General features: G+C 42.9%; 2 protein-coding genes across 4 annotated transcripts; both read left to right on the top strand.

The window, feature by feature from the left end:
• Positions 1-906: 906 nt before the first annotated feature.
• Positions 907-22,681, top strand: LOC118976766 (acyl-coenzyme A thioesterase 6-like). Of its 3 annotated transcripts, XM_037031400.1 has the most exons (4): positions 907-1,823; positions 4,625-4,827; positions 22,101-22,141; positions 22,581-22,681. In XM_037031400.1, the coding sequence occupies exons 1-4, from the start codon at positions 1,232-1,234 to the stop codon at positions 22,627-22,629; spliced, it is 885 nt and encodes a 294-aa protein (XP_036887295.1). In that variant the 5' UTR covers positions 907-1,231; the 3' UTR covers positions 22,630-22,681. The 3 variants fall into 3 exon arrangements, with proteins under 3 accessions (XP_036887295.1, XP_036887296.1, XP_036887294.1); XM_037031401.1 differs by lacking the exon at positions 22,581-22,681 and having other exon boundaries at positions 908-1,823; positions 22,101-22,203; XM_037031399.1 differs by lacking the exons at positions 22,101-22,141; positions 22,581-22,681 and adding an exon at positions 6,547-7,750 and having other exon boundaries at positions 915-1,823.
• LOC118976680 (bile acid-CoA:amino acid N-acyltransferase-like) lies at positions 13,724-20,374 on the top strand. The gene is given in 3 exon segments (XM_037031296.1): positions 13,724-14,469; positions 18,946-19,441; positions 19,764-20,374. Coding segments are annotated over 3 exon segments (1,038 nt in total). The 5' UTR covers positions 13,724-14,226; the 3' UTR covers positions 20,063-20,374.
• Positions 22,682-23,121: the final 440 nt, after the last annotated feature.

The raw sequence follows: 23,121 nt of genomic DNA, 5'->3' as shown, positions 1-23,121 counted from the left end.
CCTTCCAGGCAAGAAGGGGCTGGAAAGAAGTATTCCAAATCATGAAATCCAAAGACCTACAGCCAAGATTGCTTTATCCAGCAAAGCTTTCATTTAGAATGGAAGGACAGATAAAGTGCTTCTCAGATAAGGTCAAGTTCAAGGAGTTCATCAGCACCAAGCCCTTATTATATGAAATGCTAAAGGGACTTATCTAAGAAGATGATGAAAAATATGAACAGTGAAAGTACAGAAAACTCACAGTTATTAACAACCACACCTAAAACAAAAGCAAACCAAGAGGACAGCTAGATCAGGAGTGGAACCATAGAAATGAAGAACACATGGAGGGTTAGCAACAGGGAAGTGGGAGGGGGAGAAGGTACAGAAAATAGCATAGACAGTAGGTAGAAAATAGATTGGGGAAGGGCAAGAATAGTAGGGGAAATATAGAATCCAAAGAACTTGAGACTCGTGGTCATAAACTAAGGGGGGGGGAATGGTGGGGGAGGGGGTATGCGGGTGGAGGGGAATGAAGCAGGGGAATAGAACAACTGTAATGGTATAATCAATAAAATGTATACATTTAAATAAAGTGCAAAAATGAAAAAAAAAGTAGGAAAAGGTGAAAAAGTCTAGGATGAAAAGGAGATACTATTTGCCTAAATGAAACATGAGAGTCCAGTATATAACAGAATAACAACTATTATCTCATTTGGTGGTTTTTACCCCTAAAAGGAATACAGCTGAGGTCACACATATACCAGGCCCTTTAGATATGACATGATGTAGAGCCATATACACAGATAATACAAACGAACTACCATGGCCAACATTTTCAAAGAAAAGATCTATGATTGTCACTACCAAAGGGGTCAAACTCCATTTGTCCAGCACAGCTTAGTCATTATGGGTGGAGACTGGAGACTGCTATGTGCCAGGTTCCCTCAATAGCAGCCCAGGCCCAGCGCACTGCACAGGCTAAAGAGCTTTTAAGAGGCAGAACTGGGACATTTTCTCCCAAATTCAGAGGGAGTTTTTCAGCGAGGAGGCTTTGCACAAGTTTCTGTGTGTCTGCTAGCTTTTGCTGCTGAGCGGCGGGACTGGCCCTCTAAGCTCAGCTTAGCGGGCTGCTCTGCCCCGTTGGGCTCTTAGCCTGCAGCTGGGCAGCCTGCCGTCAGAGGCCCCCAACCAGTGCTAACTTCCTCCACAGCCCTGTGAAGCTATCCAAATTCCGAAATCAAGTCGCAAAATGATGGCCACAGCTCCCGCTGTCCTGCGAGGGTCCAGACTCTGCCAACAGAACTCGAGCTCAAGGAGCTGGGCGCTGCTGCCGAGTTCTCCAAAGTTGAGGCCTGGTGGCCTGGTCTCTTATGTCTCTGCTCGGATGGCGGTGACAATGTCCCTGGAGCCCCGGAGCCGCTGCTGCTGGGACGAGCCCGTGCGCATTATCGTGAGGGGCCTGTGCCCGGAGCAGCCGGTCACACTGCGCTCGTCCCTGCGCGACGAGAATGGCGCGCTCTTCAGGGCCCATGCGCGCTACTGCGCGGATGGGGGAGGCGAGCTGGACCTGATGCGCGCGCCGGCCCTTGGCGGCAGCTTCACAGGGCTGGAGCCCATGGGGCTCTTCTGGGCCCTGGAGCCCGAGAAGCATTTAGTTCGGCTGGTGAAGCGGGACGTGCAGACGCCCTTCGTTGTGGAGCTGGAGGTGCTCGAGGGCCACGAGCCTGAGGGAGGACGTGTCCTGGGCCGGGTGGTCCACGAGCGAGACTTCCTTGCACCCGGGGTGCGGCGGGAGCCGGTGCGCGCAGGCCGGTTGCGCGCCACTCTCTTCCTGCCACCAGGTGAGCGATCTGCTTCCTCTACTATTCTGGAGAGTCACGTGGAGTCCCAGACCAAGTGTGGCCTCTTACCGGGCCTGGGACCACGTGACTGTGGAATTTACCTAAACTGACCCCCGCGATCCAGGGTCTATCGTGGTTTCTGGGTGGAAGTTTTTCTTTCAAGTTTCATGGTACAGTTTCATGGAGGCCCTGTCACTCCCTTAGCAGTATGCTAAAAGGGGCATACAACATATCTTTACTGAGAGATAAGCTGTGTGTCAGCTACGCCTTTGAGTTTCAAATACTGATATTAGGCAATGAGTTCTGCCTAGAGTGATGGGCAAGAGTGATTTTTGCCCCCTTTCACGTTAAACTTCCAAGGACGCTAAAACCCACAGATAGAGGCAGTTCCCCATAATCCAAAACAAACAAAACCTCCCTGGTAGTCCTACCCCCACTATCATTACAACCTGTCAGTGTTTTTCAATATGGGATGATTTTTCTCGCCACTCCAGGGGAATCTGGCAGTATCTAAAGTCATTTTTGTCACAAACGGAGGGGGTGGTGCTACTGTCATCTAGTGGGCAGAGGCCTGACCGCCGCTAAACATCCGCTAAACAATGCACAGAACAGCCCTTCAACGAAGAAATACCTTACTCAAAGTGTCTATACTGCTGACGTTGAGAATCTGCAGTCCAAGTAAAAACTAGGTGCCTACCAGGTAACAGCAGCCTGGAAACAAGACCCTTGACCCACTCCTTCCAACCAAATTTTTTACTGAAACCCCCAGTATAGAGTAATGCTGGAGTTGCCACAGTTTACAGAATCCCTAAATAAAATTCTGTGATTATTCTCTAAAACAAGAGGCCCTGCTTTGTTCTTACAATTCTTCAGCAACTCACAGCCTTAGTGACTGTCCACTTAACTGTGAACTCCTGGGGATGGAATCGGGTCTTACACCTCACTATATATTCCTAGAGGCTTGCATAGGGATATAGTAGAAGCTCAATGAACCACACGGACTAATTCAATAAGAATATCCAAAAGACTTTCATTAATTAAAAAAAAAAAGTCTCTCACTACTCAGTCCTAGTATCTGATTTCCAGTCAAGTCAATCTTAAGTGTTAACTATTTCAGTGTCTACTAGGTAGCCCACTTAAAATTTATCGTGTGTGTTTTGACTCAAAAGCTTTTGTAAATAATGTAGAAGGGTTCAATCATTTAACAAATATACGTTAAATTAAGGACTGTGTTACGTACTGGGATGCAATAGCCAGCAAACTTGGACAGGAACGTCTCTGGGCTTACAGCCTAATAGAGGATTCAGACATTATCCTCACACCTGTACTAAGTGTGGTCAGTGCCAAGGCAGGAAGGTGCAGGCCCAGGGTACTCACGGTGGGGATGTGTGTGGAGGGGGGCCAGGGAGGTGTTTCCAGGAACGGAGATCTAACTGAGGTGTGAAGACTGATCAGTCAACCGTGTCAAAAAGGTGGAGAGGGGAGAAGAATGCATACCATTTTCGAGGGCCCAAGAGAACATGGCGCATGTAGGGATGGCATTCTTTAAGGCTGGAGCAGAGAATCTAAGGCATTGGGGAGTATGTTCTAATAATCCCCTATGTGTGTAGGATGCATTACAGCTCTCAAAGCATTCTCAAATCTTTTTTTAAAAAAACTAAAACAAGAAAAACTTGGTGGAAAATATGCATCTTATCATGTTATTTCTAATTTTGTTTACAGGTGGCCCTTGAACAAGATGGACTTTTTAACTGCACAGGTCCACTTAGAAGTGATTTTTTTCAATAAATATATAATCAGCCTTCCATATCCTTCCTTAGCTTTTTGCATCTGCAGATTTACTCAACTATGGATCAAAAGTAGTATTTTCTGTCCTTGGTTGGGAATCTACAGATGTAGAGGGCTGACTGTATGCATTGTTCTGTGCCATTTTATATAATTTACTCGAGCATCTGTGGATTTTGGTATTTCTAGGGGTCCTGAAACCAATCCCCTGCAGATAACTACGGACAGCTGTAGTTAAGTTTTGGGGGAGTCAAAAGTTATACTGGGATTTTTGGCCTCAGAGGGATTGGCACCCCTAACCCCTGTGTTGTTCAAGGGTCAACCATACTTAGTATTATTTTTGTTAAAAGATGTGAAAAATTCTGGATAAAATAAGGCATTTTATCCACTCTCCCTTCTCCTCACCATTTTTTTGTTTTGTTTTTTAAGATTTTACTTATTTTTAGACAGAAGGGAAATGAGGAGAAAGAGAGGGAAAGATCAATGTGTGGTTGCCTCTCACACACCTGCTCCTGGGGACCTGGCCCGCAAGCCAGGCATGTGCCCTGACTGGGAATTGAACACACTACCCTACGCTTCTCAGGCTGGTGCTCAGTCCACTGAGCCACACCAGCCAGGGCTTTTTTTTGTTGTGTTTTTGTTTTTTTTAAAGTTAGCTCCAGCCAGGCGACTCAGTTGGTTGGAGTGTTATCCCATACACCGAAAGGTTGCAGATTCGACTCCTGGTCAGGGCATGTACCTAGGTTGCGGGTTTGAAGTGATCAATTGATGTTTCTCTCTCACCAGCCCTGTCCCTGTTCCTCACTCACTTAAAAAAAATCCATAAACATATCCTCAAGTGAGGATTTAAAAAAAGAAAAAGAAAAAAAAGTAAAAAAGGGCCCTTCTTTTCACCAACCCCCCACACCCTCAGACTTCCTTGCTTCAAAAACTTCTCTTTCTTGACTGCCAAAATCTGAAACCCAAGAACGTCTTCTGAGAGTCTAATGCTCCTTATGACATTTGGTATTCTCCAGGTGAAGGGCCCTTCCCTGGGATCCTCGATCTCTTTGGAAGCAGTGGTGGCCTCTGTGAATACAGGGCCAGCCTCCTGGCCAGACATGGTTTTGCTGTGCTCGCTCTGGCTTATTTTAGGTTTGAAGACCTCCCTGCATACCTCAATGAAGTGCACTTGGAGTACTTTGAAGAAGCCGTGGACTTCATGCTGCAGCATCCAAAGGTGAGTTCTGGTGCTCACCTGAATGTGGAGGAGAGGCAGAGCGACACTGACCGGGCTGGATCCAAAAGCCCTGGCAGGACACTGGGGGCGAGAAGTATGCCATGAGCCAGAAAATCTCCTTCAAGTTTTACTGAAAGGATTATTATTTCCATTTCCACCCATCTCCCTCTAATTCCTTAAAAGTTGACTTTTTAGTTCCCTTTAATTCTTGACCATAATTCAAAGAGTTGGACTAAAAAGTTACTAACCTTGAGTTCTAGTTTTACTACCAAAGGGCCTTACGATCCAGAATAAGGCAATTGCACTCTGTGGAACTCAATTTTTCTTATTTATAAGATTAATGTGAGTGGGTAGAGAAAAAGTTTGACTTTTTTTTTCTAAGATTTTATTTATTTATCTTTAGAGAGGAAGGGAAGGAGAGAAGGAGAGAAATATCAATGTATGCTTGCCTCTCATGAGTCCCCTGCTGGGAACTGGCCTGCAACCCAGGCATGTGCCCTGACTGGGAATTGAACTGCAATCGTGTGGTTTGCAGGCCCGGGCTCAATCCACTGAGCTACAGCAGCCAGGGTTGACTTTCTAGAAAAAGACATCTTTGAGATCATTGGACATTGTGTATTTGATATTAAAGAATCATTTTGCTAAATGTGATCATGGTATTAGGCTTTTGCAGAGAAAGTTCTCATCTGATAGTGGAAAAATAATTAAATAAAAAAATTTGGTAGTGATAATAAATGGAATATATATTCTGTGCTACTATGGAAACTTACAGATCCAAGCATGTTAATGTTAAGGTATAAGATGTTCTGCAAGGTCTGTAAGATAGCTTAACCCTTAAAAGTTCATGGACTGGTCTTTTAGCAGAGTTGCTAAAACTGAGGAGATGTTGAACTATGATGATTGGTTTATTCAGGTGTGATAAGGCCCCAGGAAAAAGAGACCTGTATATACTATCAGTTCTGCCCTCACACTTAGGGAGAAGGGGCTTCTTCCTTGACCACTTTGTTACAGATGGCCACACGCTCACCTTCCTTAGGATGCATCACTGCCCAGAGGGTGAGGAGTCCAAGAGACCAAGGGGATGTATCCACCTGGAACCCATGTTGCCCCCTCTCACCATGCCCTTGGGATCTTGAACCCCAGAATTCTCTGCTGATCAGCATTGATCCTGCTTCCAGGCCCTATGCTTCTTCTCAGGGTCCTTCAATGTTAATACACCTAGGCCTTCAACTTGCTGGGGTGTCCACACATGTATGTGAGAGGCCCCTCAAGGTGCATGATGGAGCCAGGGGTGGAAGAGAAAGAGGGTGGCCAGGGACCAGGGATTGGGGCCGGGGCCTGGCTCTCCCCTAAGTCATGCTCCAGTACAGAACTCCAAGGAGTTCCAAAATTTTAGATTGGAACTTTATCAAGGTAGGAAAAAAGCATATATTTTATTTGACAGTTTGTTAATTTGATATTTAACTTTTAAATATTTAGGTATAGGGTATATGGGTCTCTGTGTATATTCTTAACCCAGGCCCTATAAATATTAGTGGAGGGCCTGGATACTAGGAAATCCATTAATTTGCTGATTAGAAGACACTATTGAACTTTGTAGATTGTTGCATGAGGACTGAAAGCAAATGACATTTCAGAAAACTACTTAGAGAATATACAATCGCTGTTATGAATTCTAGGCTTATTCATTTTTCTCTCTCTCTCCACACCCCCCATCAGGTGAAAGGCCCTAGTGTGGGGCTTCTTGGATTCTCCAAAGGAGGTGACCTGTGTCTCTCAATGGCATCTTATTTAAAGGGCATCTCAGCCACCGTAGTTATCAATGCCTGTGTGGCCAACACACTAGCTCCTCTGCATTATAAGGATATGATTATTCCTGATCTTGGCAATGACCTAGGGAAACATACAACCACTGAGTCAGGCTTTCTAAATATAATGAATATTTGGAACAATCCACTGGAGGAATCCTACCGCCAAAGTCTTATTCCATTGGAAAAAGCCCAGGGGCCCTTCCTGTTTATTGTTGGCCTGGATGATCATAACTGGAACAGTGAATTCTATGCGCATATAGCCTCTGAACGGTTACAAGCCCATGGAAAAGAGAGACCCCAGATAATCCACTTCCCAGGAACTGGTCATTGTATTGACCCACCTTACTTTCCTCCTTCTAGAGTCTCTGTACATTCAGTATTGGGTCTAGCAGTATTCTATGGAGGTGAGCCAAAGGCTCATTCAAGGGCACAGGTAGATGCCTGGCAGCAGATTCAAATTTTCTTCCATACACATGTCAATGGGAAAAAATCTGTCAAGCCCAGTAAAATGTAACATTATAATCACAGATCAGATACTATTAATAAAAATCCTATTCACACAGCATGTATTGCCTTTTCCAGAGCACCTAGTAACTTTTTTGTAAGAAAGCAACCATATTGGCTTCCTTGTCAGGTCCACTGGATTCTCAGCCTTCGCAATCCCTTTTTCTTCACTGGTGGGTCTACCCCTTTCTCCCCTGAACTTTATCCAATGTATAGGCTTAACCCCGACCTTATCTGTAGGACTAATCTTAACCTTAAGCAGGAGAAATGTAAGAAGCGCTTGCCCAACTTTCAACTGATGGCCTAACTTTGGCCTTGTGTTCTTGTTCTAAGGACTGAGATTCTGTATTGCTAAGAGTCCCATATCCACTTCGGGCCCTAACTGAGCGTGTTGGGAGCCTGCCCACTCAAGCCCCCTAAGGAATGGACTCTGCTTCATTCTTGCCAGTATACATTCCTAAATGTGTACTCAAGACTTGTTCCTGAACTCCAACTGGGACGTTGATATACTTAGATGAAGTAGTACCCCCTGGTCTGCAGTTTCAATCATCTGCAGTCAACGGTGGTCAGAAAACATTAAATGGAAAATCCCAGAGATGAACAACTCATATGTGTCAAATTGCATGTTATTCTGAGCACTTCGCTTCATCCCATCACATAGGCGTTGTGATCTCACATCTTCACAAGAAAGGTGAGTTCAGTACAATAAGGGATTTTGAGAGAGCAGCACACTCACGTAACTTTTGATCCCAGCATATTGTTACAGTTGTTCTATTTTATTAGTCATGAGTGTTAATCTCCTCTGTGCCCAATTGATAAACTTTATTATAGGTATTATACAGAGGAAAAAACATAGTATATGTATGGTTTGGTACTGTCTACGGTTTCAAGAATGCACTGGGGATCTTGGCATGTATTCCCCACAGATGGCGGGGGTGGGGTGGGGTGGGCTACTATACTGAGCTTTTCTTTTCTTTTTTCAATTACAGTATACTTTCTGTATTTTGTATTGCTTTCAGGTGTACAGTATAGTAGTTAGATAACCATATACTTTACAAAGAGTTCCCCCCAATATTTCCAGTACCCACTGGGCAGCATACATAGTTATCACAACGCCGTTGACCACATTCCCTGTGCTGTGTTTCACATCCCTGTGACTGTAATTTATACACCTTAATCCCTTCACCTCCAAGCTTTGCTTTTATTTTATGAATGAGGCCCTAGGTCTCATTATCTTCTTAGTAAGAAAATGTACTTCACACATTTTGAATTGCCTTGCAGCCTGAGGATGTATGCCCAGGTAGTGCAGAGCTGCATGATGAAGACTACTGGAAAGTCAAGGGTATGTTAGGGTCCATAATGGAGTCTCCACAAGCCAAATTGGAGAGTTCAGATTTAAAATGATAAGAAATAAGGAACCATTTGTAAACATGTTGATTTTTTAATGGCTGTCAGTAATTTTACTTTGAAGCTTTAGTGACTCAAAGCAGTTGAAACCTAAAAGGAATTTAATTGGAGAAACTTTTTAAAAAATCAGAAAGTATAGCCAAATCCAGCCCTTTGTTCTGCTTTCCTTTGTACATCTAATAGTGTACATCTAATATTTCATCAGAATGGTAAAGGCCAATGGGATAGTTTGAAAGCAAATATGTCTTTGTCAACCACTGATCATTTAAAAGAATATATGTATAAACCTGTTACATATTTCAGCCCACTGAAAATCACAAAGTGTCATGACTAAGCTATTATGTACATTTACTTTAAATGGTTTTTGAACTGTGGGAAGAAAGAAACTTGTGGAGGGCATTTTATTTTTTTTCAGATGGCACAAACAGAGATGCACAAAATCCAAAATTCACGGTCACTATGATACTTTTAAGGGGCAGAAATCAATATTTTGAACTGTTTTTCTAAAACTGGGCATCAGCCACCTAAACTGTACTTTTCAAAAAACACAGGGTTGTTGTATTCTGGTTTAGATGGCTCTAAACCAGAATTTCTTGATCCAGTAACCATATGCTTTCAGTAGCAATTAAAAAATTTTTTCAATTACAGTTTACATTCAGTGCTATTTTGTATTAGTTTCAGGTGTACAGCATAGTGGTCAGACAGTTATGTACTTTACAAAGTGTTCCCCCCGATACTTCCAGTACCCAACTGGCACCATACATAGTTATCACAATATTATTGACCATATTTCCTATGCTGTACTTCACATCCCCATGACTATTTTGTAAAAACCAATCTGTACTTCTCAATCCCTTCAACTTTTTCACCCAGTCCTCCAACCTCCTCTCCCTCTATAAGTCTGTTTCTGCTTTGTTTGTTGATTTATATTGTTGTTTAGATTTCACATATAAGTGAAATCATATGGTGTTTGTCCTTCTCTGGCTCACTTATTTCACTTAGCATAATATCCTCTAGGTCCATCCATTCTGTCACAAATGGTAAGATTTTGGTTTTTTTATGACTATTTATTATTCATGTTTTTAATCTTTTTCCTTCTTCCTCTTGTTAAAGAAGATCCTGTAACATTTCTTGTAATGCTGGTTTGGTAGTGATGCACTTCTTTAGCTTCTTGTCTAGGAAGCTCTTTATTTGTCCTTCAATTCTAAATTATAGCTTTATTGGGTTGAGTAATCTTGGCTGTAAGTCCCTCCTTTTCAACACTTTGCATATTTCTTGCCAATTCCTTCTGGCCTGCAAAGTTTCTGTTGAGAAATCAGCTGACAGTCTTATGGGAGCACCCTTGTAGGTAACTGCTTTTCTCTTGTTGCTTTTAAGATTGTCTCTTTGTCTTTAACCTTTTGAAATTTAATTATAAGGTGCCTGGGTGTGGGCTTCTTTGAGTTCATCTTGTTTGGGACTTTCTGCACTACCTGGTTTTACATGTTTATTTGTTTTACCAGGTTAGGGAAGTTTTTCATCATTGTTTTTCAAATAGGTTTTCTTTTTCTTTTTTTAAGTTTGTTTGTTTGTTTATTTTGGAGGGATGGGAAGGGAAGGAGAAAGAGGGAGAGAGAAACATTGATCAGCTGTCTCTTGCACAACCCTAACCTGGGACCTGGCCCACAACCCAGGCATGTGCCCTGACTGGGAATCAAACTGGCAACCCATTGTTTGTGGGATAACACCCAACCCACTGAGCCACAACAGTCAGGGCTAATTTTTCAAATAGATTTTCACTTTCTTGCTCTTTCTCTTTTCCTCCCAGCACCTTCATAATGCGAGTGTTGGTACACTTAAAGTTGTCCCCAAGGATCATTATACTATCCTAATTTGGGGGGGATTCTCTTTTATTTTTGCTGTTCTAATTGGGTGCTTTCTGCTTCTTTATATTCTACTTCAGAGCTTCGTCTACTGTACTGTTGATTCCCTGTAATTTATTCTTCATTTCGGTTAGTGTATCCTTCATCTGACTGGTTCTTTTTTTATGGTTTCCATTTCCTTTTTTTATGCTGTTGAACTTCTCAGTAAGTTCCTTAAACATCCTTATAACCATTGTTTTGAACTCTGGTAGTTTGCTTGCCTCCATTTTTATTTAGTTCTTTTTCTGGAGATTTCTCCTGTTCTTCTATTTGGGCCCTTGCCAGGGTCCAGCCTCGGCAGGGTTGAGAGTCCCCAAAGGATGGATGGCGCAGGCAATGAATGAAGAGTCAGACACCTGGTTGGATGCTGGAGAACAGCCAGCCTCTGTGGATCTGACTGAACTCACTGAGTTTGACTTAAACTTTATTTTTTATAGAGATTGATACATAACATTAAAGGAGTAGGTGCATGGCATGAAGTTATGTTAAACAAAGGTTATTTTGACCAGGAGAGTCATAAATCAGACAATTAGAGCTAGTTGTATGAATAGAGCTTTTGATGTCTTGCTTTTCTTATCTAATTCTATTTGATATGTATTTTTGTTCAAGGTAGAGGAGGGGCTGTTACTCCATCAACTTTTAGATATTCAGGGGCTACCTCATTAAGGAGGGGGGGGCTTTGTTCTCTGGCCAAGAAACTATTTGGTACAACCTCATTGGAATTATGCAAATCATTGACCCTGAAATGCAGGTGTCTAAAAATCCTACCACCTACTACTCGCAAAAACAAACATGCAAGGAGAGATAGACAGGAAATCCAGCCACAGTTACCTCTGCTGTGCAGATGCATCTCATCCGTCCCGACTGTGTCAAGGGACGGCTATTGGTCGGCTCCCAACAGGACCTGTTTCTTTATCTCCTCATTTAGGCTGCTTTCTTGTGTTTGTTTCTATGTATTACACAGAACTGCTCCATCTCCTATTCTTGGTAGAGTGGCCTTACATAGTAGGTGTCCTATTGGGCCCAGTGGCACAGCCTTCCCAGTAACTTGATCTGGGACTTCAAGTATATTCCTGGTGTGGGCTGTGTGCACTGTCCTGTTGTAATTGAGCCCTGATTGTTGTTGGTACAACCACTGGTGGGGATTGACCCCCCAGGCAGAAACGTTGTGAGCACTGGCTGTGACTACAGCAGAGAAGCTGCTGTGCAGGGGCCAATCCTATGGAGCAGAACTTGCTTTAGTGGAGCTTTGGTGCCTGCTGAGTCTCCCCTTGAGTGTGTCACTCATGGAGGTTGTAGGGTTGTAATCTGGAGTGGTCTGAAGTTGTCCACCGGGTGCACTGGCTCTGGGGTCTCTTGGAAGGTGCAAGGTCAGCGATTGCCTGTGCCCAGCTTGGAGTAATCTGGCAAAAGCTATAGAGGATCTGTAGATGGCTGCCACTTGTACTGGGCTCGGAGGTACCCAGGAGAGGCCAAACTGAACAAAGGCCAGCAGCTGCTAGTGCCAGGTCTGGGGCCACTTAGCAAGAGGTATGGGGTGCACAGAGGCCAGATGCTGCTTGTTTGAGAGACTTTATGAAAGTCCCAAGGGTGAGGCAAGAGAGGCCATTTGTATAAAAAAAAAAAACCACTGGAAACAGCTTGGGTGGGACCTCAAGTTGGGTGTGGCAGTGTCTTAGAATCATCAGGGCAGGGCTGATAGCCAGGTTGATAGAGACTCAGGTATTGGTGCCTGCCTGCCCTCTCTGGTGGGGGAGGGTTCAGCAAAGAAACAATGGCCTCTGCCAGCATTTTTATCTGGGAGAAAGCTGCCCATTCAGGCTTTTGCCCTGAAGCCACATAATTTAGTTCCTCTCTGCCTCTGGCTCCTCTGAGCTGATGCTCCAGCACTGGAGTTCTCAGGGAGTGAGTTGAGTAAGCCTGTGTGTGGGCCCTTTAAGAGGAACTGCCTAGGACTCCAAAGTCCTCCATCTCACTCAGCCACAATCCTCACTGGTTTTTACAGCAGAGGTTATGGTGACTTCTTTTCCAGGCATCACAACCCTGGGCTGGGGCTTCTGATATGGGGCTGGGACGCCTTGCTTCTTCTGGAGGAACCTCTGTAGCCATCCCTCCTGATTTTTAACCAGCCCTTCAGAGTCTCCGCCCATCCTACAAGTCTTGATTTGAGTTCTTCTATATATCCTTAGTTGTAGGACCTCAGTTCAGTTCAATTTCAGGTGGTTGTGAATGATGGTTGTTCTGTAATTTAGTTGCAATTTTTATATTGTTGAGGGAGGTTCCAAGTACAGTGTTTACTTAGGCTGCCCTCTTGACTGGAACAACCTCAGTGGCAAATATTTTTGATCCATAAGTCACTATACATGGCAATTATGATCTTATTTATGGGGTATGTGGGATATTTGGAAATGAAATTGTTTCCAAAAATTCAAGAATTATATATGTACTCTTCTTCCTTGACATAGCAGTTTAATGGGATGTTTTCACCTGAGTTAATTAACCTGTATTTTAATTAGGATAGAATTCTATAGTAGAAAACAAATTTTAAATTACATAAATCAATATAGTCTCCACTGTAAAAGATTAAAGTAATACAGCTAAAATAAAAAATCCTCTTAACTCAATACCCAATCCTAGTCTTCTCCTAGTGGTTGTTACTGTTAGCAAGTTGAATTACATATACCCTTCCAGAACTATTTCAATGCATGTACATACAAGTATTTTATGAATTAAAAAATACGGTTTTATTTTCTGAGTTCAATGCCTTTTTAAAATAAAAGTCTCATAAGTGTCATGTAATAAATGGTTTTCTGCATATAAAATATCCATTTTTAATATTTATGCCAGGCCACAGTACAGTAGAGGTTACTTCCACCGGCTGTACATCAGCAGTGCTGCCTCATCTGAAACGTTTAAACTTTAACCTTGGCAGTCTTTTCTTAATCGCTGGCAAAAATTATTTAAAAGGAGGAAAGGAATTTGGCAGCAGCCTAGTACAAGTAGCCTCCAAATTAAACCAGGTTTAGAGAACAGTGTCACCTGGTGGCCAGTGAGGTATTTCAGAAATCATTAACTTCTCGTTCTCCTTACCTGAGAGGGGTAGGTTCGGGATGAGCTCCTACCTCCTTCAGGTGGGGTGGTCTACCACAGGACCTCCAAAGTTACGAACGACCCAGGGCCCTCCTAAGTCGCCCCTTTTTGCAGTCTCTTGTTGAGTGTGGCACCCCAGGGACCAGCCCGCGTCTTTCTGCCCCTCCCTCCCTCCCTCCCTCCCTCCCAGCCCCGCTCCGCCCCTTACCGCCCACGCCTACCCTGCTGGCCTCTGTCCCCAAGCTCTGACCGACCGCCTGTGGCAGACTCCAGTCCCCTGTGTGGCTCGAGTCCGCGAAGACCCCGGCGTCATGTGGCAATGGGCTCAGGCCTCGGTCCGAACCCCTGGGACCCGCCTCCAGCTCTGGAGGTCGGTGTGCACCTCCTCCCGTTTCTCCAAAAAGGCCGTGACTCTGACCGTGACTCCGCCCAGGACTGAATGGTCTGGCTGAGGAGCTTCTGGATATTAAAGTGGAAGGCTCAGGCCCCAGGGAGCGGGTGACACCGAGGGCGACTGCTGTTAGCTACTCCTCGCTTCACTCGCAGACCCTCTTCGAGTCGGACGCCCGCAGGGGGCTGGACTGGGCCCGGCAGCGGCTGTGGGCGGGGACTTCACGGCGTGGAGCCAATGGGGCTCTTGTGGAACCTCACGGTGGCGGGCTCGGAGGACCCCCTGCCACCGCCGGATGCCGTGGGGCGTGTTGAAAACTCCCCTCAACGTGGAGGTGTCTGTCCACCCGACGCCGCACCAGCCGGAGGTGCGGCTGGGCCCGGCGCTGGCCTCGGCCCACCTGCAGCGCTGGTTTTCCAGCCCCCAGCTGTCCCGCGCCGGGCTGCGAACCGGCCGCCTGCGGGGCGTCTTCCTGCTGCCCCCAGGTGCGCGAGGCCTTTCCCCGCCGGGGGCCTCGCCACTGGATTGTCTAGCTAGCTAATTGGTCATCTTCCTTTCTTTATTTGGTCGCCTAAGTGGCGATATTAATTTCCCTAAGTGGTGACTGGGGTTTCAATTTCAATTTAATCTGCCCACCTTCTAAATTCCTTAGTGCAGTAGACTCTATTCCTTGCGAGAATACACCTTGCAGGCTTGCTGAATTAAACATGACTGTTGGAACGTTCCTACCATTAACTGCTTGTCTGCCTGTCTCTTGTTGGTTTAACTTTTGCCCCTATCATTTCTGGTAGAAATGACGAGAGTCGTAGATACAAATTTGTCTTTCGTTGGTATGTGTTCAAGTCCCAAAGTGAATGAAGTCCTATTATACTGGATTCATGTTAGGATAAATATGACTTTTTAAAATTTATTGATTTGAGAGAGAAACACTGATTTGTGGATCCACGTATTTATGCACTCATTTTTCTTTTTGCATGTGAGGTAGGTTTTATTAACCCCATTTTACAGGTTAGGAAACTGAGGCTCGAAAATAGTCACTTGCCCCAAATCACACAGCTGATGAGTGACAGGGCCAGCATTTGAACTCAGTTGCTTTTCAATTAAAGTCTCTGGTTTTTTGTTTTTTTTTTTAAATATATTTTATTGATTATACCATTACAGTTGTTCTATTCCCCCCCTTCAATCCCCTCCACCCGCACCCTCCCTCCCCCACCATTCTCCCCCCCTTAGTTTATAACCACGTGTCTCAAGTTCTTTGGATTCTATATTTCCCCCACTATTCTCGCCCTCCCCCCTATTTTCTACCTACCATCTATGCTATTTTCTGTGCCTTCTCCCCCCTTCTCCTCCTCCCACCCCCCTGTTTCTAACCCTCCATGTGTTCTTCATTTCTATGGTTCCACTCCTGATCTAGCTGTCCTCTTGGTTTGCTTTTGTTTTAGGTGTGGTTGTTAAGAACTGTGTGTTTGCTGTCCTTTCACTGTTCATATTTTTCATCTTCTTTTTCTTAAATAAGTCCCTTTAGCATTTCATATAATAAGGGCTTGGTGATGATGAACTCCTTGAACTTGACCTTATCTGAGAAGCACTTTATCTGTCCTTCCATTCTAAATGAAAGCTTTGCTGGATAAAGCAATCTTGGCTGTAGGTCTTTGGATTTCATGACTTGGAATACTTCTTTCCAGCCCCTTCTTGCCTGTAAGGTCTCTTTTGAGAAATCCGCTGACAGTCTGATGGGTACTCCTTTATAGGTGACGGTCCCCTCATCCCTTGCTGCTTCTAGGATTCTCTCCTTCATTTTAGTCTTGGCTAATGTAATTATGATGTGCCTTGGTGTGTTCCTTCTTGGGTCCAACGTTGTTGGGACTCTCTGAGCTTCCTGGATTTCCTGGAAGTCTATTTCCTTTGCCAGACTGGGGAAGTTCTCCTTTATTATTTGTTCAAATACGTTTTCCACTTGTGGCTGTTTCTTTCCCCCTTCTGGTACCCCTATAATCCGGATGTTGGAACGTTTAAAGATGTCCTGGAGGTTCCTAAGCCTCTCCTCACTTTTTTGAATTCTCATTTCTTCCTTCCTTTCTGGTGGGATGTTTTGTTCTTCCTTCTGGTCCATTCCATTGATTTGTGTCCCCGTTTCCTTTCCATCACTATTGGTTTCCTGTGCATCTCCCTTCATTTCAATTAGTTTAGTCTTCATATGTTCCTCTAATTTGTGACTTTGTTCCTCTAATTTATGACTATAATCTACCAGTTCTGTGAGCATCCTGATAAATAGTGTCCTGAATTGTGCTTCTGAGAGGCTGGCAATTTGTCAGTCGCTTAGAGTTATTGGCTCTGGGACTTTGAGTTCTTCTTGCGCCATCTTTCGGGGTTGTTCGTGCCTGTTCCATAGCAGGATCAGAGCCCTAAAATGTTCAGAAGAGGGCAACTAAGTCGCTGGGTTGTGACGTTGTATGTGGGGGCGGGGTCAAAGAGGGACAATGGCTCTTACTGGTATTGCAGGGCAACTAAGTCGCTGGGTTGTGACGCTGTATGTGGGGGCGGGGTCAAAGAGGGACTATGGCGTCTTGTCCGCTGCCTTCCGCCACCGCCCTCACTGATGCCACAGTTGCTGCCGTCACCAGGCCCACGCGTTTCGTCCCACTGCACAAAAGTGTGCCACCGCCGTCAGCCCTCGCCCCCTGGGGCCTGCGTGGTCTGTCTCACTGTGCGCGAATATGCGCCCGCGGTCTGCCCCGCACCCCAACTGGTTCCCGTCTGCCTGCGCGCCTGGGTCAGGGGCCCTGTCCTGCCCGACCCTGCTTGCTGCTGGCTCCGCCCCTCTTACCGTCCCCGTTGAACGGTTAGATGGAGTCGGACTTCCGTATAATTCAATTTTCTGTTCTTTGGTTGTGTCTTTGTTTCTCCAAACCTTTGTTGTATTCAAACTTGGTTGTGGGAGAATGCACAGTGTTTCCACCTATGCCTCCATCTTGGCGGAAGTCCTAAAGTCTCTGTTATGCACTCATTGATTGATTCTTGTATGTGCCCCAATCCGGAAGCAACCTGCAACCTTGGTGGATTGGGAGGACACTAACCAACTGGGCCATGGGGTCAGGGCAGACGTTTTTTGTTGTTGTTTGACGTTCTCTAGTGCCTTGCAGCCCTTCACCATAATAAAAAAAAACCCTTCATTTCTCACTTTATAGATTAAAGAACAACTTCTTTTTATTATAGATGAGGAAACCAAGACCTAAAGTATTTTAACCAAATCACACAGCTAGGAGATGGTAAAATCAGGGTGCACAAAACTCTTTGGGCTCCAAACTCTGACTTTCTTCATAAGTACAGGCTGTGTAAGTGAAACAATGAGTGAAATATTAAGATTTTTTATTTTTCCATGGACAAGGACAACAGTGTGGGGATTAGCTGTGGGAATGGGGCATGGGTTGAAGGGCAAAGGGGTAAACATTGGGACAACAATAATAGCATAAACAATACAACATTTATTTTTTTAAAGGTTTTCTATTTTTAAGAAACCTTCTCTGGCATACCCCTTACTCTCATGCTCAGGATCCATACGACCAACCAAGAACCTTTTAAATGAGTGATTTAAAACATTGTGTTTGTGGGGGCTTTTAAAAAATAGCCAATAAGATCCTAGCAAATTTACATAATTGGGACTAAATTACTGAATTGAATCAAAATAAATAAATTCTCAGTTATTTTAATGTGGAAAATCAGGTTAGTATTTTGAAGCCTGTGGCTGGAAAACTCAGTTACCAGAATGATTTCAGAGTGTATGTTACGACTTTTTCATGGTTTGCTTTAGGCATTCTGGAACTAGTCTTGAATCCAGAAATGATTGACATTTATCTCATTTTTAAAAAAGCAGATCAAGATATACTGAGATGTCTGAATGTTAAGAAAACTACCTTATAAAACCACATCCTTAATGTGTATGCTGTACCTCTCACTTTGGTGGCCCTAACTCATTTCTAGATTTGAAAACTTAGAACCGGTCTCTGGCCCTGGAATTTTAGGTGTCTTAATTTGATTTCTGTCTTTATGTTTCTGCCTTCTATTCTGTTCTTATAGATTTGTCTGGCACTTTTAATTGAAAAAACACAGAAGCATATTTCTGAAAAATATTAAGAGGCCATTGGCTGAGAAATTCTTCTCTTGGAATGATGAATAAATAATACAATCTCCAATAGGAATGTTGAAACAGAAAAAACAGATCATCAGGAGGATATTAGTTTGACATTTTATTATACATATTGTTCACTTTATATTTATATTATACTTTCATTAAACATTTAAAATTGTTTAAACCTAGCCCTGGCCAGATGGCCCAGTTGGTTGGAGTGTCATCCAGTTCATCAAAAACAAACGAACAAACAAACAAAAAACCCTTGGGGGTTCTACTCCTGGTCAGGGCACATACACACCTAGGTTTCTGGTTTCGATCCCCAGTAAGGGTGTGTATGGGAGGCAATCCATTGATGTTTCTATCTCATATTGATGTTTCTCTCTCTTATCTCCCCCATCCCCCTAAAATCAGTAAACCTATCCTCGGGTAAGGATGTTTTTAAAGCAATTAACAAAATAAAATAATGTAAACCTCATTAAATTAAGGGTTTGGTGACTCTTACTGTATCTTAAACTCATTGATAAGTCAAAGGGCCCTTGAAAATAGGTATTTTTTTTTAAAGATTTTATTTATTTATCTTTAGAGGGGAAGGAGAGAGGGAGAGAAACATCAATGTATGGTTGCCTTTTGTGCGTCCCCTGCTGGTAGTTAGCCTGCAAGGAACCTGCCTGCAACCCAGGCATGTGCCCTGACTGGGAATCAAACCATGATCCTCTGGTTCACAGGCCCACACTCAATCCACTGAGCTACGCCAGCCAGGGCGAAAATAGGTATTTTTTAAAATGAGGTATTATACTTTCATAATTCAAAGCCTGAAGAAATAGTTGCTTAGATTTACTGGCACACTTGACATCAAAACACTTTCCATATCTTTAGTGCTAATTTGTGGGGTTTTTTCCATTTCCCAGCAATTTTCTCATGGGGGAAAATATAAAAACATTTTTACACTTACAGCTTCAAAGTAGCTCAAACAAGTGTCTACTTCAACCGCAACAATTATCCTATTTAAAGCAAAACATTTTCTTTTCAAATAGGCAGATGTTTAAAGAGAAAAATAAATTTATAAAATTTGACTTAGAAAATGTTAGCTGGATATCCTGGCCTATTCAATGCTCTGTCACTTATTTCAAGATTAATCCCCTTTCCTGGTTTATAGGAGATGGTCCTTCTCCTGGTTTGATTGACATGTTCGGTGACAGAGGATTGGATGAATCTTGAGCAAGTCTCCTGGCTTGTGGAGGTTTTGCTGCTCTGGCTTTGTTGTTATTTGGCTACGAAGATCTACCTCCAATTATGAAGGATTTAAATTTAAATTACTTTGAAGAGGCAGCTAAATGTGTGCAAAATCATCCAAAGGGGAGTTGGATGCTAGAGAGAAGTATGTTTAAAATAAAGTCATTAACATGAGGAGAGAGTGCCACTATAGGAAGTGGTACTAAAGGGTTGAAAGATATCTGTAATACATACCTGTTGAGTGAATTAATGGATAAATAAGCAAGCTATCTGATAAGTATATAAAAGACTTTTCTTTTGGTCGCATCTCTAACACAGCTACTGCTCTTGTATGTGGTGGATTAATCCTGCCAGGGCTGCCTTTTAACCTATGTAAGATCTCTGCTACCGATTCAGGGGTATATGACATTAAAGAAGCACTCCAGGACCCCTTGGATCCAGCCTATCGGGAAAGCCGTATCCTTCTTGAAAAAGCCAGTGCCCATTTCCTTTTCTTGTTGGAGAGGATGACAGGCTTTGGAAGAGCTCTGTTTATGCTGACATAGCTGTGAAGCACCTCCCAGAGCATGGGAAGACAAATTTCACTCTTTTAAGCTACCCTAATGCTGGCCACAGAATAGATCCACCTTACAGCCCTTTTTTCTCTGAAGCCTGGGATCCTGTGTTGGGGGTGCCCGTTTGGGAAGGTGGGCAGCTCAAAGCTCATGCTGTTGCCCAGATTGAGTCTTGGAAGATCTTGGAGTTTTTGCGCTTGCATCTAGGGTAAAGGCTTACAAACTAGACAGTTCAATTTAGAATTTGCTCAGAACAAATTAGGGGACAGACTGAATGTTTTTGACAAGTAACAATTGAAATCTGGACGTCTCATGGCATCTGCAAGCTTTTAAAAGAAAAAATACTTCAAGTTCATCAGAGCCTGTGGCTTTGATCTTATCCGTGTTTCTCCATATTTGGTTTGTTGGAGCTTGAACTCAAGGTAATTGCTAACCAGTTTTCAACCTGCCATTTACCTACCCTTCCAAAGATTTTTAAAAACTAGTATATGATAACTAGTTGGCTATATCTATCCCAGAGATTTTAAAAAATATTTCACTTATTTTTAGAAAGAGGGGAAGGGAAGGAGAGAGGGAGAAACATCAATGTGTAATTGTCTCTCATGTGTCCCCTACTGGGGACCTGGCCTGCAACCCAGGCATGTGCCCTGACTGGGAATCAAACCAGCAACCCTTTGTTTCACAGGCTTGTGCTCAAGCCACTGAGCTACACTAGCCAGGGCTATCCCAGAGATTTTAACACTGTTTTGAACAAGATAAACACATGAATCTTAGACCCCTGGTTTTATGATGAGGAACAACTGGGCTATGCTAATTTGTTCATAATATTCAGAGGCTGGGATGAATTTTAACAAGATAACCTGGAGGCTAGTTGGTGGCAGACAAGCCATAGAATCCTATCTGTTGTTAACCAGATTTTGATTTTTTTTCTAGTTGCTACCCATTCTAGGATCCTTAACAAAAGTTAGAAATTCTAAGATACTACTTTAAAAATGGCAACCAATTACTGAGAAATACTTTGATTCTCTACAGTTCCCTTATCTCTGTTTGTACTTTAAAAAAAACTTTCCTTCAAAAACTTGACTTCAAAAATATGCGTAAAAATAGGCAGATTCCAGGTTCTAGTTCCATGCAAACCATGTAATCATCTGAGAAGGCAGAGCTCATCCCTTCCACCTTATTCCACCTTCACCAAACACTGAATCACAATCTGTTAGATGGGCCTTAACTTATTAATTAAAATAATCCTAGCTGAAGTTCTGCGTCTTGATTCTAAACTCTAAGAATTAGAAGATATTAAAAGTTCTAGCCCTCATGATAATTTTTTTTCACATACTTGAAGGGTAAAATGAAGGTATTTAATTACTAGCCTTTGATTTTGGTTGATCAGTGGGATCTTGCCAGAACCAAATTTTAGGTTCTTCTGGGTGGAAGATGAAGTGCTGTCACCCTAATCTGTAGTATTAATGGTTCCCCCCCAATTAACATTATTTTACAATGGGATATGTTTTGAATTATTAACATCAATACACACACATCCTCCGGATTTGGGGGCTACTCATGTAAGACTTTCAAAAGAGGTTTAAGTTTTATTTAAATTTTTATTTTTAATTGATTTGAGAGAGAGAGAAAGGGAGGGGTGGTGGGAAGAGGAGGGGAGAGAGAGAGAAACATGGATTTGTTGTTCTACTCATTTAGGCATTCATTGCTTGATTCGTTTCTGTGCCCTGTGCCCTGACTGGGACTTGAACCCCCACACAACCTGGTATATCAGGACGACGCGCTAACAAACTGAGCCATCTGGCCAAGGCCTAGAAGAGGTTTATTTTAAAACAGACCAAAAACATAGTGAGGGAAGAATTTGGCTTTTTAGTAAATAACTATAACGAGAATCATAATCTGTGAAGTTGACTCTTAAAATTTGATACAATGCTCATTCTAATTTGAATTTATATTGATTTAATAACCTTGTGAATTAATGACTCTATTAAGTGATAATTTTTAAAATTTTAAGGTATGTAACTTTAGCTGTTTTGCTCAAACTCTAATCATTGAATTGTGACATGTTTTTTCTTTAATTCAATTCACATTCTTGTTTAAAAATCAAAGACTTCTTAACATATTCGCTTTTCCATCACTTCAAACTATGTGTTTTACCTGTACTTTTTAAAGGGTCTTCTAGATTTTCTGTATTTGGGGACACTGTGTCAATAATAATTCTAACCTTTCTCTCAACTTTCTGTTATCCGGGTCTGCAACAAAAGCAAGTGGACCCAAAGCTGTACTCTTTGGTAAACAGCTTTTGAGATCTATTGTATCATTTTGAAGGGTTTAGAACAAAGAAATAATCCAAGTTATATCATTCTTTTTCTTTCCCTGTGTGAAAGTGTTTAACCTTTGAGCATGTGAAACTCAAAATGGGCTTTTAAGAAATGTACCAAGATATTGTGGGTTAATTTTCAGAGACAAGGAAATTTCTGTTTATATGGTGGTAAATATTATATGGTGGTAGATAGTTTATATACTGGTACATGAAAGATATTTGTGGCAACGAGTGAAACTGGCAAAGCCAGTGCTCGTGCTGCCTGTCACCAACCAGACCCGGTAACTACAAACAGGGATTGAATCTTTATGGGCACTTTATTCAGACGGCCAGCAATTTGAGAAGTGAGCGGGTTTGTTCTCTAACAGACCACCTTAAATTTCATTTTCGACCAACCCTTTTTACAGGGGGAAGAAAAGTGTAGGCAAGGGGGTTGGAATTCAGGGAACAACTTAATCAGATAAAAACCCGCAGCATTCTCTTATCTATGTCCTGGGGGGTGGTCACCTCACCCCCCACAACAGCTAAGAGCACAATGGCTCAGATACCATCCTGAATTGCTTGCGGTCCTCCTGAGGCACAAAGGTGGAACTGCTTAAGGTCTCCTTGAGTCAGGGTGGGTCATACCTTCAGTTCCTGGAACAACAGCTTTTTACATGCTTTGATTACTAAGCTTATTAGCTACTACCTGAAACTATAGAATTTCCAACATTTGAGGCCCCCAACAGGAGGAAATAGAATATTCTGAGTGAGCATAAGGATAACATTGATTTATTAATATTTTACCATTAATATCAATTCCTTATGGTGTAATTTGTAGCTTTGAATAAAAGGAATACTCTACTGGGTTATGGGATATGTTTAAGGATTAGATTCCCATTACAGCTACATCAAGAAAAACAAATTTTGGCAGAAGAGGAAGAATTCCAATTTGGAGAGGGGTGGAGG

The sequence above is a fragment of the Sturnira hondurensis genome, unplaced genomic scaffold, assembly GCF_014824575.4.
Source record: "Sturnira hondurensis isolate 20B ecotype Veracruz unplaced genomic scaffold, ASM1482457v3 Scaffold0021143, whole genome shotgun sequence".
Classification (NCBI taxonomy): Eukaryota; Metazoa; Chordata; class Mammalia; order Chiroptera; family Phyllostomidae; genus Sturnira; species Sturnira hondurensis.
This window is presented reverse-complemented; position numbering and strand designations above follow the sequence as displayed.